The 16,331-nt window shown below is 40.8% G+C and overlaps 1 protein-coding gene across 1 annotated transcript in view; it reads left to right on the top strand.

Moving 5' to 3' along the window:
• The first annotated feature begins 214 nt into the window (after positions 1–214).
• Positions 215–16,331, top strand: part of SUMO1 (small ubiquitin like modifier 1) — a 41,125-nt gene continuing 25,008 nt past the window's right edge. The window contains exon 1 of the mRNA XM_004378233.3: positions 215–370. Coding sequence (XP_004378290.1) covers positions 359–370 — 12 coding nt within the window. The 5' untranslated portion in view covers positions 215–358. The remainder of the gene's footprint in view (positions 371–16,331) is intronic.

The following is a 16,331-nucleotide window of genomic DNA, read 5'->3' as shown; positions in this document are numbered from 1 at the left end:
CAAATACTGGGCCCAGGAACTTTTCCCCTAGGGATGGGCTCAGGACTGAGGCGCAGGGTCTGGTCCTCGGAGGAGCTGGCGAGACTTTAGTTAAAACACTTGCGCGACCACCAGTAAATCCGCTCCTGGGCCCTACACCCTCCGAGCCGCTCCCCACGCGTTTTCCCGCCACGCCATTCCTTCTTCCCTGTCTCTCCTCCCTGCGCGTAGCGGAAGTGACGGGAGGCGTAGCGGAAGTCCCCCCAGCCGCGGTGTTGTGCTGTGGGGAAGAGAGACGGATTTGTAAACCCCGGAGCGAGATTTTGCCTACCCGAGGTCGCTGCTGTGCGGAGACCCCCGGGGTGAAGCCACCGTCACCATGTCTGACCAGGTACCGGGCTGGGAGCCGTCCGACAGCAGTGGTGGGTGGAGGCGCGGGGGAGGGGAACGCGGAATGGGGGAGGGGGCGGCCGGCCGGGACCCGGCCTGCAAGGGAGGGGAGCTGACGAGGGCCGCAGCCGTCGGGGCCTGTCGCGGGCCTCCAGGAGCCGCCCCGCCCCTCTCTGGGCTCGCCCATCGCCCCCGATGTCTCGGCGCCTCTGGTCGCCGCCTCTCTCATGTCGTCCCTCCTCTTCCTTGGGGTCGGCCAGGTGCAGAGCTCAGTTTCCACCTCCCAGAGAGGGTCTCTGGGGAACCCAGCCGCCTCACGCCTGAGGACAGATTGCAGAAGCAGGGCCTTAGGCCTTAGTTATGTAACGGGAGAGAATCCCTGACTGGGAGGCTCGGTGGCCCTGAAAAGTGGGTAGGCTCCACATTTTGGATCCCCGTCTTTGGATGGTCTCGGAGTGGGTACGAGGGTGGGAGTTGGGTTGGAAGATGTTGTTTGGTGCTGTTGGGAACCTAGAAAGAGCTGCTTTCTGTTTGGATCATTACAGCTAGAGCCGGGCCGCCGCGGCTCTTTGAATCTTTTTCCGTGTGGGGGTGCAGAGCTGTCGCCTCTTTTCTTGTACTTTCCCATTTCTTATTTGGTATTGGTTCAGCAACTCTCCAGTTGTAGCAGAGCACTGAAAATAACCAAGAAACAAAATAGAACAAAACTTCTAGAGCAACAAAAACCCCTCTTTCATCTGGGTATTAACCTGGAGATGACTGATACCTCTGAGGAAAAGGATAGGAAAACTGTATGTAGAGCAGTTGTAGACAGCTGCCTAGCATGACGACGTGCTCCATCTAAGTGTTGTTGTTAGGTGCTGTCGAGTCGGTTCCAACTCACAGCGACCCAGTGTTAGTGTCAGGAATTTTCTTGGAGTTTGAACTCAATCAGGAGTGATCGATTTTCCCTGCTAGGTTTTTTCCTCCCATTCATTCATCTAGTTAACCATAGTTATGGCTAGTTTTTAATTCACAAGGTTTTTGTCTAGTCTTCGTTTTAGTTGCTCAGAGGACTTTGACTTTTTGAAGTATTTTTGGACCGTTTATTTGTTCAGTGACAGTTATAAAAAATGTTTTTCATTCAGCTCTACAGTGTACTTGAACTTTTCAGTTTAACACACTTGTTCCCTTGGCTTTTAACCAAGTTTTGTATCACTTGGTGAGAGCAAGTTAGGCTTTTGTGGATTTGTACTATTGCATAAAATTTGCATTTATCTTTTAAAAAAATTAGCCATAATCTAGATTAGTGTTGAATGCGTCTCCTTACTAATAATCTGGATTAATTCCCAAGTTGGTATGGGAATGACATTATAAGTATTTCCCAAGACAGTTGTTTACTTGGTTGCCAGAGAGGAAAGAACAGGTGTAAATGCTTAGTTTCATCAGCCTTTTACTCTGATGCCCAGAAGTGACTAGGAAACCATGTTGAAATTTGCTATAATCTGATGAAAGAGTAACATACAGAAAGAATTATAAAATAAATTGTAGAATTTTTTTGCCCTAGTTTCAAGTTAAGTCATTTAAGAAAGACGTGAAGGAAGAAACAAAGTGCCTAGGATACTAACAAGTGGCTCTAGGCCAGAGGTTCTTGAGATTCTTTTCAGGGAATCTGGGAAGCCAAAACTATTTTCATAAGAGTAATGGGACTTTTTTTGCCCTTTTCACTCTCATTCTTTCATGAGTGTTCAGTGGAGTTTCTAGAGGCTACATGACCTGTAATATAACAGATTGAAATGTAGAAGCAGATGTGATAATCTAGCTGCTTTCTATTAAACCAGACAGTAAAGAAATTTACAAAAATGTAAAACAGTGACACTCTTCTCACTAATTTTGTTTTGGAAAACCAGGGCTTCGAGTCCACTTTTCAGACGAAGGTTAGACAGGCCTATAAAACAAAGAATAACACATGAGGAATGTGCTTCTTAGTTCAATCGAATATACGAGACCAAATGGGCAATTCCTGTCCAAAAGCAAGATGAGAAGACAGGAAAGGACAGGAACTGAACGAATGGACACAGGGAACCCCAGGGTAGAAAGGAAGAGTGTGCTGTCACACTGTGGGGATTGCAACCAATGTCACAAAACAATGTGTATAAATTTTTGAATGAGAGATTAGCTTGAGCTGTAAGCTTTCACCTAAAGCACAATAAAAATAAAAAAACAAAACCACCCCCAGGGCTTCAAACCGATTCATTCCAGTTCAAAACCCTTGCTAAGAATTTGCATCTCTACCCAGATATACTGAGTCAGAATTTACATTTTAATAAGATTCCCAGGTGATTCTTATGTGTAATAACTTTTGAGAATCAGTGTTCTACGACTAGTGGTTCTCAGAATTCCTTCCTAGCCAGCAGCATTAGCATCTCCTGGAAACTTAACAACAACAAAAAACCAAACCTGTTGCTGTGGAGTCGATTCTGACTCATAGTGACCCTGTAGGACAGAGTAGAACTGCCCCATAGGGTTTCTAAGGAGCGGCTGGTGGATTTAGACTGCCAACCTTTTGGTTAGCAGTTCTTAGCCACTACACCACCAGGGCTCCGGAAAGTTATTAGAAAGGAAATTCTCAGCAGGGGTTCGAACCGGTTCATTCCAGTTCGAACCCCTATGAAAAGCATGTTTAAATAAAAATGTTACTTGTTAACACTAATGGGTTTATTATTTTAAAATGAATTAATATTTAAAATTTTCTCAGTTTCTAATACTGTAATTCTCATACTGTAAAGCCGACAAAAACTTTATGGGGCTTTAAATAATTTTTAAGAGTGTAAAAGAGTCCTGAGATCAAAAAGTTTGAGAAGCGTTACTCTAGGCTGATTGACTAGTATTATAATTAATAATTAGACCCAGTACAAGTGCAATGTTGAGTGCTAAGGACTTAAACAGGTATGAAGCCGAAACCTTACTGTTAAGGGGCTTATAATCAAGAGCAAGAGTCAGAAGTTATTACTGTGCAGTATTAGCAGCATGAGGTTGAACTACTGTTCCCAAAAGACAACCCCAATTTAAGCCAAATTCTTTTAGAAAGATGTATTTTCTGAGGACCTCTCGGAAGGTTTTTGTCTGCTGCTTAGACTGAAATTGAATTAATAGTTTCAGAGTAAAATAGTGGACATTAAATTCATACAAGACTTAATTGCCGTGTTCTCCATTGATTAATGCAAAATAATTATTTTTGGAATTTGAATGAAACATTCTTACAATTTTAACAATCTTAGCATTATCATGGATTTGTGGACCATTATTAAATAGTCCTCTAAAACAGGTTTTAAACCTGAGGTTTGTGGACCCTAGGGACTTAATGGCTGAGAATCCACTGAAATTGTATGGAGTGTTTTGTAGTATTTGTGCATGTGTATTTTTTAGGGATAAAGGACCCATAGTTTTCATCAAGGGTACATGATCCCTCAAAAAGGGTTAAGGACCACCCTTTAAAGCCAATGACAGAAATCTGATTGGATGTTCTGTAGCCTAATCTCACTTTGCAGCAAAGCAGAGCACTCATAAAGAACTAGAAGCTTAATACCGAAAGGGGGCAAGGAAAATTTGTACGAATATTTTCCCTCTGTCCTTCCTTGTATTCAGGTTTATGGTGTTCTTTTCTGTACCAAAACCATCAAAGCAAAAGCAGCTTGGACCTCAGCTCTTCAGTTCCGGTCTGTTAATCGTAACAACTGGATGACTGATTTGCTTCATGTGCTGACTGAATCTGTAATAACACAGCTCCCCGCCCCCACATAAATTGATTGATTTAATTTCCTTTTATCTGTAGTTAAGGATTTAAAAACACTTGTAATTGTTTTCATTATCTGTTGCTGCCTAATAAACTACCTCTAAATTTAGTGGCTTAAAACAGTGATAGTTTTCTGTTTTGCTCATAAATCTGCAAATTTTCCAGGGCTTTGTGGATAGAATTCTCTGCTTCTTGGTGTCTGGGGCATCAGCTGGAAAAACTCAAAATGGCTGGGGGCTAGAACAGCTGGGGGTGGGGCGGGGCTCTTCCTGTGGTCTCGAGGTCTTTCCAAGTGGCCTTACCCGATGTTCTCTTCAGCGTGGAGACCCCAGGGTATTCAGATTTATGGCAGCTTATGGCAGAGAGAAGGGGAGGGGGAGGGGGAGGGAGAGAGAGATCCAGTCGAATCTAGGTGGAAACTGCAAGACTTCTTATGACCTAGTCTTTGGAAGTCACTTCTGCGTTCTGTTGGCCAAGCAAATCACTAATGCCACCCCAGAGTAAAGGAAAAGGAATTTAAATTCCATTTCTCATAGGAGAAGTAACAAAGAATTTGCAATTATCTTTATTTCTTCTGTCAGGATAGCATTATTCCCTGCAGTTGTCTTTACTCATCTTAGTAACTATTAGCTCGAGGTAGCAGGAGAACATGATGAACTGGTTGTCTATTAAAATTCATAATTACAGTATGTATACCACTTACAGAATAAGTATGTTAAAGTGTAGCTATGAATTGAGCATGTAGTGATACATATGTGAAGCATTCCATGCCCTAGAAGAGAAATGATATATTGTCTTCTCTCTGATAGTCATGTGAAGTGTTGCTAGTGGATGTTGCACGTAGATTATAATAAAACATTTCAAAGAAAGTTCTGCCTAAATGACATTTAATAATATTTTGAAAACTGAGTATGATTGTCATGGTTAGAGCACTCACGAAGTTTAGTTGAGTAGCTCAAAGTTCAAAACTAATGCAGTTGTCAAATATGCCATGACACGCTTTAGCTCCCATACCTGTTGCCGTCAAGTCGATTCTGACTCGTAGTGACCCTATAGGACAGGGTAGAACTGCCCCGCAGGGTTTCCAAGGAGCAGCTGGTGGATTTGAACTGCCGACGTTTTGGTTAGCAGCTGTAGTACTTAACCACTATACCACCAGGGCTCCCTTAGCTCCCATAGTACTTGGGATATGTCTATTACAGCTTTTATATATAGTGTTACAATTATTTACATACATATTTTTCTCCATTAGACTGCTTTTTGAGACTTAAGAATCAGACTTTATTCAGCCTTTTTTTCTGTAGTGCCCAGGATAGTGACTGTCATACTTAAAGTTTTTTGAATGAATAAGTGGTCAGATTCATTCACTCAACAAATATTTACTGACTGTTGATATGTTTCAGGCACCATCCTAGGTCCTTGAATTGGAAGTTTGGCTTAAAAATATGAGGCAGCAGGTGTATTCCTCCTCCTTTTTCAGTCCCTATGACATTATTTTGTTATCGAGGAAGGGTTCGTTGCCATGAAATAGTTTTCCTTTTATGTTTTTTGCATACCTTTTTAATCTTTTATTTTATTTTTTCCTTCTTTCTGTTTTTTTTTCCCTACTTGAAGTGTGGTGTTATTGGCCCTACAGACGTGTCTCATCTTTGGCTGAAGGGTGAACCTCAGGAGTGACTTCAGTACTGAGTTAAAAGGATATCTGGGAGTCATACCCTTAGGGTTTCCCCAGTTTCTGTCAGACGAGCAAGCCTAGTCTTTTTTTTTTTGTAAATTTGAGTTTTGTTCTACGTTTTTCTCCCACTCTGTCCAAAACCCTCTATTGTGATCCCTTCCAGAGCAGTCGGTGGTGGTAGCCAGGCACCACCTAGTTGTTCTGGGCTCAGTCTGGTGGAGGTTGTGGTAGTTGTGGTCCATTAGTCCTTTGGACTAATCTTTCCCTTGTGCCTTTGGTTTTCTTCATTCTTCTTTGCTCCAGCTGGGATGGGACCAGTAGATGTATCTTAGATGGCCGCTCCTAGGCTTTTAAGACCCCACATGCTGCTCACTACAGTTGGTCCCCAGCCCTCAGCCCAGTAGCTCCATCTCTCAGGGTGTTTGAAAGTGTCTGAAGCATCTATGACTTTGCCCTGGTCAAGTTGTGCTGACTTCCGCAGTATTGTGTACTGTCTTACCCTTCACCAAAGTTACCAGTTAACTACAACCTTATTAGTAATTTTCCCTCCCCACCCCTCCCTTCCCTCATAACCATCAAAGACTGTTTCTTTCTGTGTGGAAACATTTTCATGAGTTTTTATAATAGTGGTCTCATACAGTATATGTCCTTTTGTGATTGACTTATTTACTCAGCATAGCACCCTCCAGATTCATCCATGCTGTGAGATGTTTCGGGGGTTTGTTACTGTTCTTTATCATTTGTTTATTCATCTGTTGATGGGCATTTAGGTTGTTTCCATCTTTTTGCTATTGTGAATAATGGCTACAGTGAACATGAGTGTGCATATGTCTGTTCATGTGATGGCTCTTATTTCTCTGGGATATATTCCTAGGAGTGGGATTGCTGGATCATATGGTATTTCTGGAGCCCTAGTGGTGTAGTGGTTTAGAGCTTGGCTGTTCGAATCTACCAGCTGCTCCTTGGAAACCCGGTTCTACTCTGTTCTATAGAATTGAGGAAGCATGATATTGTTTTCCAAAATGGTTGTACCATTTTGAATTCCCACCAGCAGTGCATAAGAGTTCCAGTCTCCCCGCAACCACTCTAGCACTTGTTGTTTTCTGTTTTTTTGATTCATGCCAGTAATGTCGTGGTGAGATGGTATCTTGTAGTTTTGATTTGCATTTCTCTGTAGGGTCAATATGAGTCGGAATCGACTCGATGGCAACGGGTTTGGTTTTGGAAACCCTGCTGGCATGGTGGTTAAGAGTTCGGCTGCTAACTAAGAGATTGGCTGATCGAATCCACCAGGTGCTCCTTGGAAACTCTGTGGGGCAGTTCTGCTCTGTCCTATAGAGTCGCTATGAGTCAGAATCAACTCGACAGCAATGGGCAATCGTAATGGCTGATGATCACGAGCATTTCCTCATGTGTCTGTTAGCCCCCTGAATGTCTTTGGTGAAGTGTCTATTCGTATCGTTTGCCCTTTTTTAAATTGGATTATTTGTCTTAATTGTAGAGGTGTTGGATTTTCCTGTAGAGTTTAGAGATTAGGCCTTTGTTGCGTATGTCATAGCCAAAATTTTTTTCCCAGTCTGTAGGTTCTCTTATACTCTTTTGGTGAAGTCTTTCAATGAGAGCCTAAGTGTTTAATTTTTAGGAGATCCCATTTATCTGATTTATCTTCTGGTGATTGTGTATTGTTAATCATGGTTTGTATGCTGTTTATGCTGTATATTAGGGCCCCTAGTGTTGACCCTATTTTTTATTCCATGATCTTTATAGTTTTTTGCTTTATAGTTAGGCCTTTGATCTATTTTGAGTCAATTTTTGTGTATGGTGTGAGGTATGAGTCCTGTTTCATTTTTTTAAGGATGGGCATCCCGTTTTGCCGGCACCTTTTGTTAAAAAGATGGTCTTTTCCCCATTGAAAGGACTTTGGGCCTTTGTCAAAGATCAGGTGGCCATAGGTAGATAGATTTATATCTGGGTTGTTGATTCTTTTCCATTGGTCAGTGTGTCTGTCTTACAAGTACCAGGCTGTTTCGACTATCATAGCTGTATAGTAGGTTCTGAGGTCAGGTAGTGCAAGGCCTCCTACTTTGTTCTTTTTCTTCAATAATGCTTTAGTTTAAAATCCGGGGCCTCTTTTTCCATATAAAGTTAATGATTAGTTTTTCCATCTTATTACCTTTACTTCTTTCAGCAATAGACCTGAAAGGGTAACTTCTTTATGTTATCTCCAAGTTTAAATAATTTGTTGCTTCTGGGCAATTGGGATTGTTATAATTTTCCCTAAGACATCTTTAGCATTCCATTTTGTAATTTCCTGAAATAGTGATTTTTTTTGGCTAATAATTTTCTGATATTCCACTTTTCTTAAAAAAAAGTAATGTAATTCACATTGATTCTATATATGAGCACTTTAGTTTTACAGTTTAAATTTTGGATATTCATGCAACATGGCATGTCTATTTAAACTCATGTTTTCTTTATGATACTTTTATAGTTTGATCATATCACTTTGATCACTATCATTTTATAGTTTTGCATTTGATTGCCTTTCACTGAACTAATGAGGACGTGAAAGAAAAGACCTGAAGGAAGGAATGGTTGAGTTCTGTTCTCTGGACTTGCTATTCCTATTTCGATTGCTAGGGCTGGTTTTTTTTTTTTTTTTTTTTAAAAGATTTTACTGGAAATTAATACACCTACAAAAAATACACATATAATAAGTGTATAGTTGGTTGAATTTTCACAAACTGAATGATCCATGCAGCCAGCACCCAGACTAAGAAACAGAACATATGACCAGCTATCCAGAAGCATCCTTCTTGCTCCCTTCCAGTAACTAACCCCCCATCCTGACTTCTAACGCATAGATCAGTTTTGGCCGTTTTTATGCATTAAAACATAGGAATGGAATTATACAGTATTATCTGTGTCTGGCTTCTTTCTCTCAGCATTGTATGTAGATTCATCCATATTATTGTGTATCAATGTGTATAAAACAAAACCAAACCCACTGCTGTCGAGTCGGTTCTATTCTGACTCATAGCAACTCTGTAGGACAGAGTAGAACTGCCCCGTAGGGTTTCCAAGGCCGTAAATCTTTAGGGAAGCAGACTGCCACGTCTTTCTCCCTTGGAGCAGCTGGGGGGTGTATAGTGTTAAATTTAATTGCCGTATTGCATTCCAACGTGTGACTGTACCACAGTTTACTTATTATTCTGCTTTTGGCGCACATTGAGGTAATTTTCTAGAACCTGTTTTTAGCATGTCCCTAGGTGGTGCAAGGAGCCCTGGTGGCGCAGTGGTTAAGCATTTGGCTGCTAACCAGAAGGTCAGCAGTTTGAATCTACCAGCCGCTCCTTGGAAACCCTGTGGAGCAGTTCTTCTCTATCCTATAGGGTCACTATGAGTTGGAATCAACTCGACGGCAGTGGGTTTTGTGTTTTTTTTTGAGGGGGGTGGCGCAAAGGGTTTGTGCTTGACTACTAACCTAAAGCAGTTTGAATTCACCCAGCAGTGCTGTGGAAGAAAGGCCTGGCGATCTGTAAAGATTACGGCCAAGAAAACCCTATGGGGCAGTTCTACTCTGTAACACATGAAGTCACCATGAGTCGGAATTGACTAGAACAGCAACGGGTTTGTTTTTTGGTTTTTCACATGAGCCAAATGATACCTATTTACAGCATCTTCTTAGGTGCTTAGGATTGTTTTTCTACTGAGTAACAGAAAACCGTATATATAGTAAGTTGAATGAGTATGGAGTTTATTTTTCTTATAAAACAAGAAGTCTAGAGGTAAGTCGCTCAGGGCTGGTAAAGCAGCTCCGCAATGCCTTCAGACTCCTAGCTTTATGTTTCTTCATCCTTAACAGGCATCTTTCACTCTCATGCTTGTTTTCTTGTGTCACAGGAAGGTTACTTTGTTTCAGTGTTCCAGGCAGGAGAAAGGGGAGGAGCAAAGTAAAATGTGTCAAAAGGTATATATCAGCGAACAGTATGTCACCTTATATCTCATTGGCCAGTGCTGTGTCACATGGCCACAGGGGAAGCTGGGACAAGTGTTTTTTAGCTGGACAAATTTAGGCTTCTCTTTGTAAGGAAGAAGGGGAAAACGGGTATTAGATAGGCAACTAACCATGTCTGCCACACCTCCAAGTCTGTCTGGGTATAGTCCAGTTTGTTCCAGGCTTTGCATAGGTCCATAGTCTAGGCTCAGAGTAGAGTTTACATAATTGGTAAAATTTTCAATGATAATTTTTCGTTCCTGAGAGCCTGCCTGTGCATATTTAGTATTTTACTACAATACTAGGGTTGAATGTAAATATATAGAAGGCCCTGTGTCTTGTTAGCATGTGTGACTTAAGCCTTAAAGTTATAGAGATAAATCTGGTCAATTCTATTACAAATCTTTAGTATACTGTCTCAATAAGTTTGAACGTAAGCAGCATGAAGATAAAAATGTACATGTATTTTTTTGTGTTTTTAGAACTGTGATAAATCCATTTAAATATGAGGGAGGTGACTTTATTGTAATTCTGGATTTATACCTTTTAATAATGAATGTAAGTATTAGAATTATCCAATTTAACCATTGTTGAGCTTTGTTCATTAGGAAATAAAATTAAAGAAAGTGATGTATTATAGTAAGACCTATGGTTAACAGAATTTTAAATGCATGTACAATGAACTCTCATGTACCCATTTGTAGGCCTATTTTGTTTTGTCTGTAGCCTCACTCTACCCCCTCATATTATTTTGAAGCCAATCCCAGACATTGTATCATTTTATGTGTAAATATCTCAGTATGGATCTCTAAAAGATGGTTAACTTTTTTTAACAGAACCATGATACTGTTACCACACCTTAAAAAAAAACAACAGATTTGTTAATATTATCAAATAAGAGTAAATGCATTCTTTATCTAATTTTGGGTTTCCCTGGAATCCGTGCTTCTCCAGTAAGAATGAACAATCCTTGTACAACTGGAAGGGCCAGTGACATATTGGGGTAAAGTGTGATGCTCTGTCCATGTGACTAAATTGTCAACATACTGATTGCCAGAATGCTGTTTAGCAAAGGTCTTGTTCTTTCGACTTTGAAATGGCACAATAAAACCCTTCTCATGAATTTTGTACTTTTGTAAATGAGAACTTTGTGTTTTCATATCTTCTCCAGTCTAGTTCTCTTTCTACATCCAGCCATCTTCTATTTTTAAGCTATTCCATCTATAGCTTAGTAAGTAGAGTTGATAGTGCCCAGTGCCTGGTAAATTCCTTTACGATTCCACTTACCACAGTTCAGTCTCTGTATGACACAGACCTGAAAATTCAGATGTTTCTGTTTTTTTCTTTCTTCTTATCCATATATGTATTTTTTTTTCTATCAGTTTCTTCTGCTCTGGGGCTGTGTTCTCTTTCCAGCCAAGTTAACTAGCCTTCTCTAGAATTCTCTATTCTCTAATGACCTGCTGTCCCAGATCCAGCGTTGAATGCATTCACTGTTTTGTAACCAGTGTACCATACTACTCTGTATTGGTCGCTTTTTCACAAGGGTGAGGAGGAAAGAAGGCATGCAAGAGACACCGAGATCACTGGAGACAAACTGGCTTTTTTGTCCAAGATCTTCTCATTTTCCAGGATAGTTCATCAAAGAAAAAAAGAAAGAGCACGTGAAAAGCTAGATGACTGTTATTAGGCAAGCATGAGACTATTAAACAGGTGATACAGATGATTGATATTCTAGTGGTGCAGAGTTGGAAAGAGATCACCAGGTTAAGAGTGTCTAGGGAAAGTGGCAGCTTATTTTTGGAAATTTCAAATCTGAGTGTTCACATGCTCATATGAAATAGAAGCAAATTATCTCTTACTCCCAACAGTTAATATAAAAAATTGAAAGGATCTTTGTTTGAACTGACTGTTGCGTACAGTAGAAGTATGAAGCATGGATAAGATTTTGTGTTATGATATAGAGAATACTGCTGTTAATTCAGCAAACATTTAATAATTGCCTAGTATTTGCCTAGCACTGCAGAGATTATAAAGATGAAAAACTTGGACTTTCCCCTTGTAAACTTGTTGAGAAGACAGACACACAAAACTGTTACAGAAAACATTAACTTATTTAACAAGCATATTGAATATCTTCAAGTACTAGACACTGTGTTTGACCAGAAGTACAAAGAAGAGTAAGGCATGCCAATAAGAAGCTCCATCTATTGGTAGATACAGGTATGCAAACAAGTGGTTATAATAGATAGCAATATGAGAACATGTAAAAGAGTGATCAGTAAAAGCTTTTTAGAGGATGTCTGAGTAGAGTTTTGAAAGGGGAATTACAAGCATAGGGGATTAGCATGTACAGAAATAATGGAGATAAGAGAGAGCCATTTTCAGGGAATTGTATAGTTCAGTATGGCTGAAGCATAGATTATTAGTGAAGAGAGTTGGGAGAATGAGGCTGGATTGTAGGCAGGGATCAGCACATGAAAGGCTGTTGTATGTCAGCTAAGGATCAGATTGGATTTTAGAGAGCTGAATCTGGTGGCATTTTGGAGAGTGAATTAAAGGGAGCAAGACTGGGGGCAGTCTGTTACGCTGTTGCAGTAATCTAAGTGAGCAGTAGTTGAGTATTTGATCTAAGGCAGTGGAATGGAGAGAATGAGATGGCTTTGAGAGCCACTAAGAGAGAATCATCACAAGGATGAGTGATTAACTGTGGGATTTATGGGAGGAAGAGTACCCAAAGATGACCCCCAACTTTTTGTTATGGACAGCTGAGTATATGGTAATCATTTATTATAATGGAGAATCCAGGAAGAATTGTAGTTTGTTCTGATTTTTGTTTTCAGGGAGAGACGTTAAAGCTAACAGAGGAGTTAATGAGATAATGCATTCAGTTTTGGGCTCCTTTACCTTGAGGTACTTGTGGGACATCTAAGTAGAGAGATTCAGGCACTTCGATATTTGACTGTGAAACTCAGAAAAGTTGTCAGGTTGGAGAGAATGATTGTGAATTATCAGTATCTGAGAGATAGTTGGAATCATGGATCACCCAGGGAGACAAAGAAAAAAGAGGATTGAATCTAGAGGAACAATAGCATTTAAGGAAAAGGAGCTATGAAAGGGCTGAGATGAGAATGGAACCTTGGAAGCCAAAGGTGAAGAGTTTCCAAGGGAGAAGTCATCAGTGTCTATTGTTTTAGAGAGCTAAAGATGAGGTTTGAAAGTGTCCATTGGGTTTAGCAATACGGAGTCCAATTGGTAACCTTGCTGAGAGCAGTGTCAAGTGGAATATTGCTGTTGTGTTGTTAGTTGCTGTTTGAGGTGATTCTGACTCATAGCAACCCTGTGCACAACAGAACAAAACAATGCCAGGTCCTGCGTCATCCTCACAATTGTTGCTGTGTTTGAGCCCATTGTTGCAGCTACTGTGTCAGTCCATCTTGTAGAGGATCATCCTATTTTTCACATTACTAAGCATGATGTCCTTCTCTAGGGCCTGGTCCCTCCTGATAACATGTCTAAGTATGTGAGATGAAGTCTCGCCATCCTTGCTTCTAATGAGCATTCTGGCTGTACTTCCAAGACAGATTTGTTTGTTCTTCTGGCAGTCCATGGTATATTCAATATTCTTTGCCAATACCATAATTCAAAGGCATCGATTCTTCTTTGATGTTCCTTACTCATTGTCCAGCTTTCACATGCATATGAGCAATTGAAAACACCGTGGCTTGGGTAAGGCACACCTTAGTCCTTAAAATGACATCTTTACTTTTTAACACTCTAAAGAGATCTTTTGCAGATTTGCCGAATGTAATGCATTTGATTTCTTGACTGCTGCTTCCATGGGTGTTAATTGTGGATCCAAGTAAAATGAAATCCTTGACAACTTCAATCTTTTCTCCATTTATCATGATGTTGCTTATTAGTCCAGTTGTGAGAATTTTTGTTTTCATTATGTTAAGGTGTAGTCCATACGGAAGGTTGTAGTCTTTGATCTTCATCAATAAGTGCTTTAAGTCCTCTTCACTTCCAGCAAGCAAGGTTGTGTCATCTGCATATGGCAAGTTCAAGCGGAATGATGAGACATAAACTAGATTACAGTAGGTTGACAGTGAAAGTAGGAAAACAAATGCCGAGTACTCTTGTAAAATGTTTGACTGTGAAGAAGAGGTGGGACAATAACTAGAGAAGAAGTAAGTCATGGGGGAAAACCCAAAAAAACAAACCCGTTGCTGTCAAGTCGATTCCGACTTATAGCGACCCTACAGGACAGAGTAGAACTGCCCCAAAGGGTTTCCAAGGAGCATCTGGTGGATTTGAACTGCCAACCTTTTGGTTAGCAGCCAAGCTCTTAACTACTGTGCCACCAGGGTTTCCAGTTAAGGGGGAGTATTTTTAAATTGAGAAAATAAATGTTATAAAATAAACGAATAAAGTGCCAATAGGAACACTGAAGGAAGATATTCGCAGTTGAAAGGTTGAAGGGGGATGTTCTGCTTCCAAGAAGAGTTTTTTAAATACTGACTTCAGGTGATGTGTGGGATGGATTTTCCTGAGATTATTTTAGGAGAGGCTAAGGTGGGATATATATTCTGGATAAGGAAATGGGACACAAAGGGCTGAAGACGAAAGAATGTAGATGGATATATTTGGAGAACAGTAAACAGTCCAATTTAACCCAGTCTTTGGGTTTGTAAAACAAGTGATGAGATAAAGATGAGAATTGAGCTCGGTGATGGAGGAACTGAATGGTATGCTGTGGAGTTTGTTTCTTGTCTCAAGCTACTGGAATCTTTTTGAGTGGGGCAGTTAGATGAGAAGCTGTACTTTAGGAAGAGAATTCTGATAGCTGGCTTAGAGGTTGGATTGGAGGAGGGGGAGAAACTTTTGTTTTGAGTAGCCTCAACTACTATCCCACCTAAGAAACACCAGAGCAAAATCATGCCTATCGTGCTAGTATTACTGCTGAAGGATCAGGCCTTACGGAGGTTTACTCCTCTTTGTGCAAATTCAGACAAAGCTTCTTTTTTTTAGAATGTTTTATTTTCTCCCATATAAAAATTTATACATATATAGTTATGTGACTCTAATTGCTCTGCCCATACAGTGACAGCACACTCCTCCTTTCCACCCCTGATTCCCCATGTCCATTCAACCAGCTCCTAACCCTCTCTGCCTTCCCATCTCACCTCCGGACAGAAGCTGCCCGTTTAGTCTCTTGTATCTCCTTGAGCTAAGAGGCACACTCCTCATGAGTATCATTTTATGTCCCACAGTGCAGTCCAATCCCTGTCTGAAGAGTCGGCCTCGGAAATTGTTTTAGTTCCGGGCTGATAGAGAATCCAGGGGCCATGCTTTCTGGGGTTCCTCCAGTCTCAGACCATTGAGTCTGGTCTTCTTACTAGAATTTGAGTTCTGCACCCCACCTTTCTCCTGCTCCATCCAAGAGTCTCTGTTGTGTTCCCTGTCAGGGCGGTCATTGGCGGTAGCCGGGCACCATCTAGTTCTTCTGGTCTCAGGCTGATGAAGTCTCTGGTTAATGTGGCCCTTTCTGTCTCTTGGGCTACTACTTTCCTTGTGTCTTTGGTGTTCTTCATTCTCCTGTACTCCAGGTGGTTGGGACCAATTGATGCATCTTAGATGGCCACTTGCAAGCTTTTAAGACCCCAGATGCCACCACTCACCAAAGTAGGATTCAGAACATTTTCTTAATAAGCTTTGTTATGCCAGTTGACCTAGCTGTCCCCTGAAAGCATGGTCCCCAGACCCCTGCCCCTGCTACTCTGTCCCTCAAAGTGTTTGACTGTATTCAGGAAACTTCTTAGCTTCGGTTTAGTCCAGTTGTGTTGACTTCCCCTGTAGTGAGTGGTGTCCTTCCCTTCACCTAAGATAATTCTTACCTACTGTCTAGTTGGTACATACCTCTTCCCCTCCCTCCCCACTCTCCTAACCATCAAAGAATGTTTTCTTCTATGTTTAAACCTTTTCTTGGGTTTTTATAATAGTGGTCTTATACAAAATTTGTCCTTCTGTGACTGACTAATTTCACTCAGCATAATGACCTCCAGTTTCCTCCATGTTATGTTTCACGGCTTCATCGTTGTTCTTTATCTTGCGTAGTATTCCATTGTGTGGATATACCATAATTTGTTTATCCGTTCATCTGTTGATGGGCACCTAGGTTGTTTCCATCTTTTTGTTATTGTGAACAGTGCTACGATGAACATGGGTGTGCATACATCTATCCATGTGACAGCTCTTTTTTCTCTAGGATATATTCCAAGGAGCGGGATAGCTGGATCGTATAGCACTTCTCTTTCTAGCTTTTTAAGGAAACACCAGATCGATTTCCAAAGTGGTTGTACCATTTTACATACCGACCAACAGTGTATAAGTGTTCCAGTCTCTCCACAACCTCTACAGCATTTATTATTTTGTGTTTTTTGGATTAATGCTAGCCTTGTTGGGGTGAGATGATATCTCATTGTAGTTTTGATCTGCATTTCTCTAATCGCCGT

This window comes from Trichechus manatus, unplaced genomic scaffold (assembly GCF_000243295.1).
Source record: "Trichechus manatus latirostris isolate Lorelei unplaced genomic scaffold, TriManLat1.0 scaffold00056, whole genome shotgun sequence".
Lineage (NCBI taxonomy): Eukaryota > Metazoa > Chordata > Mammalia > Sirenia > Trichechidae > Trichechus > Trichechus manatus.
This window is presented reverse-complemented; position numbering and strand designations above follow the sequence as displayed.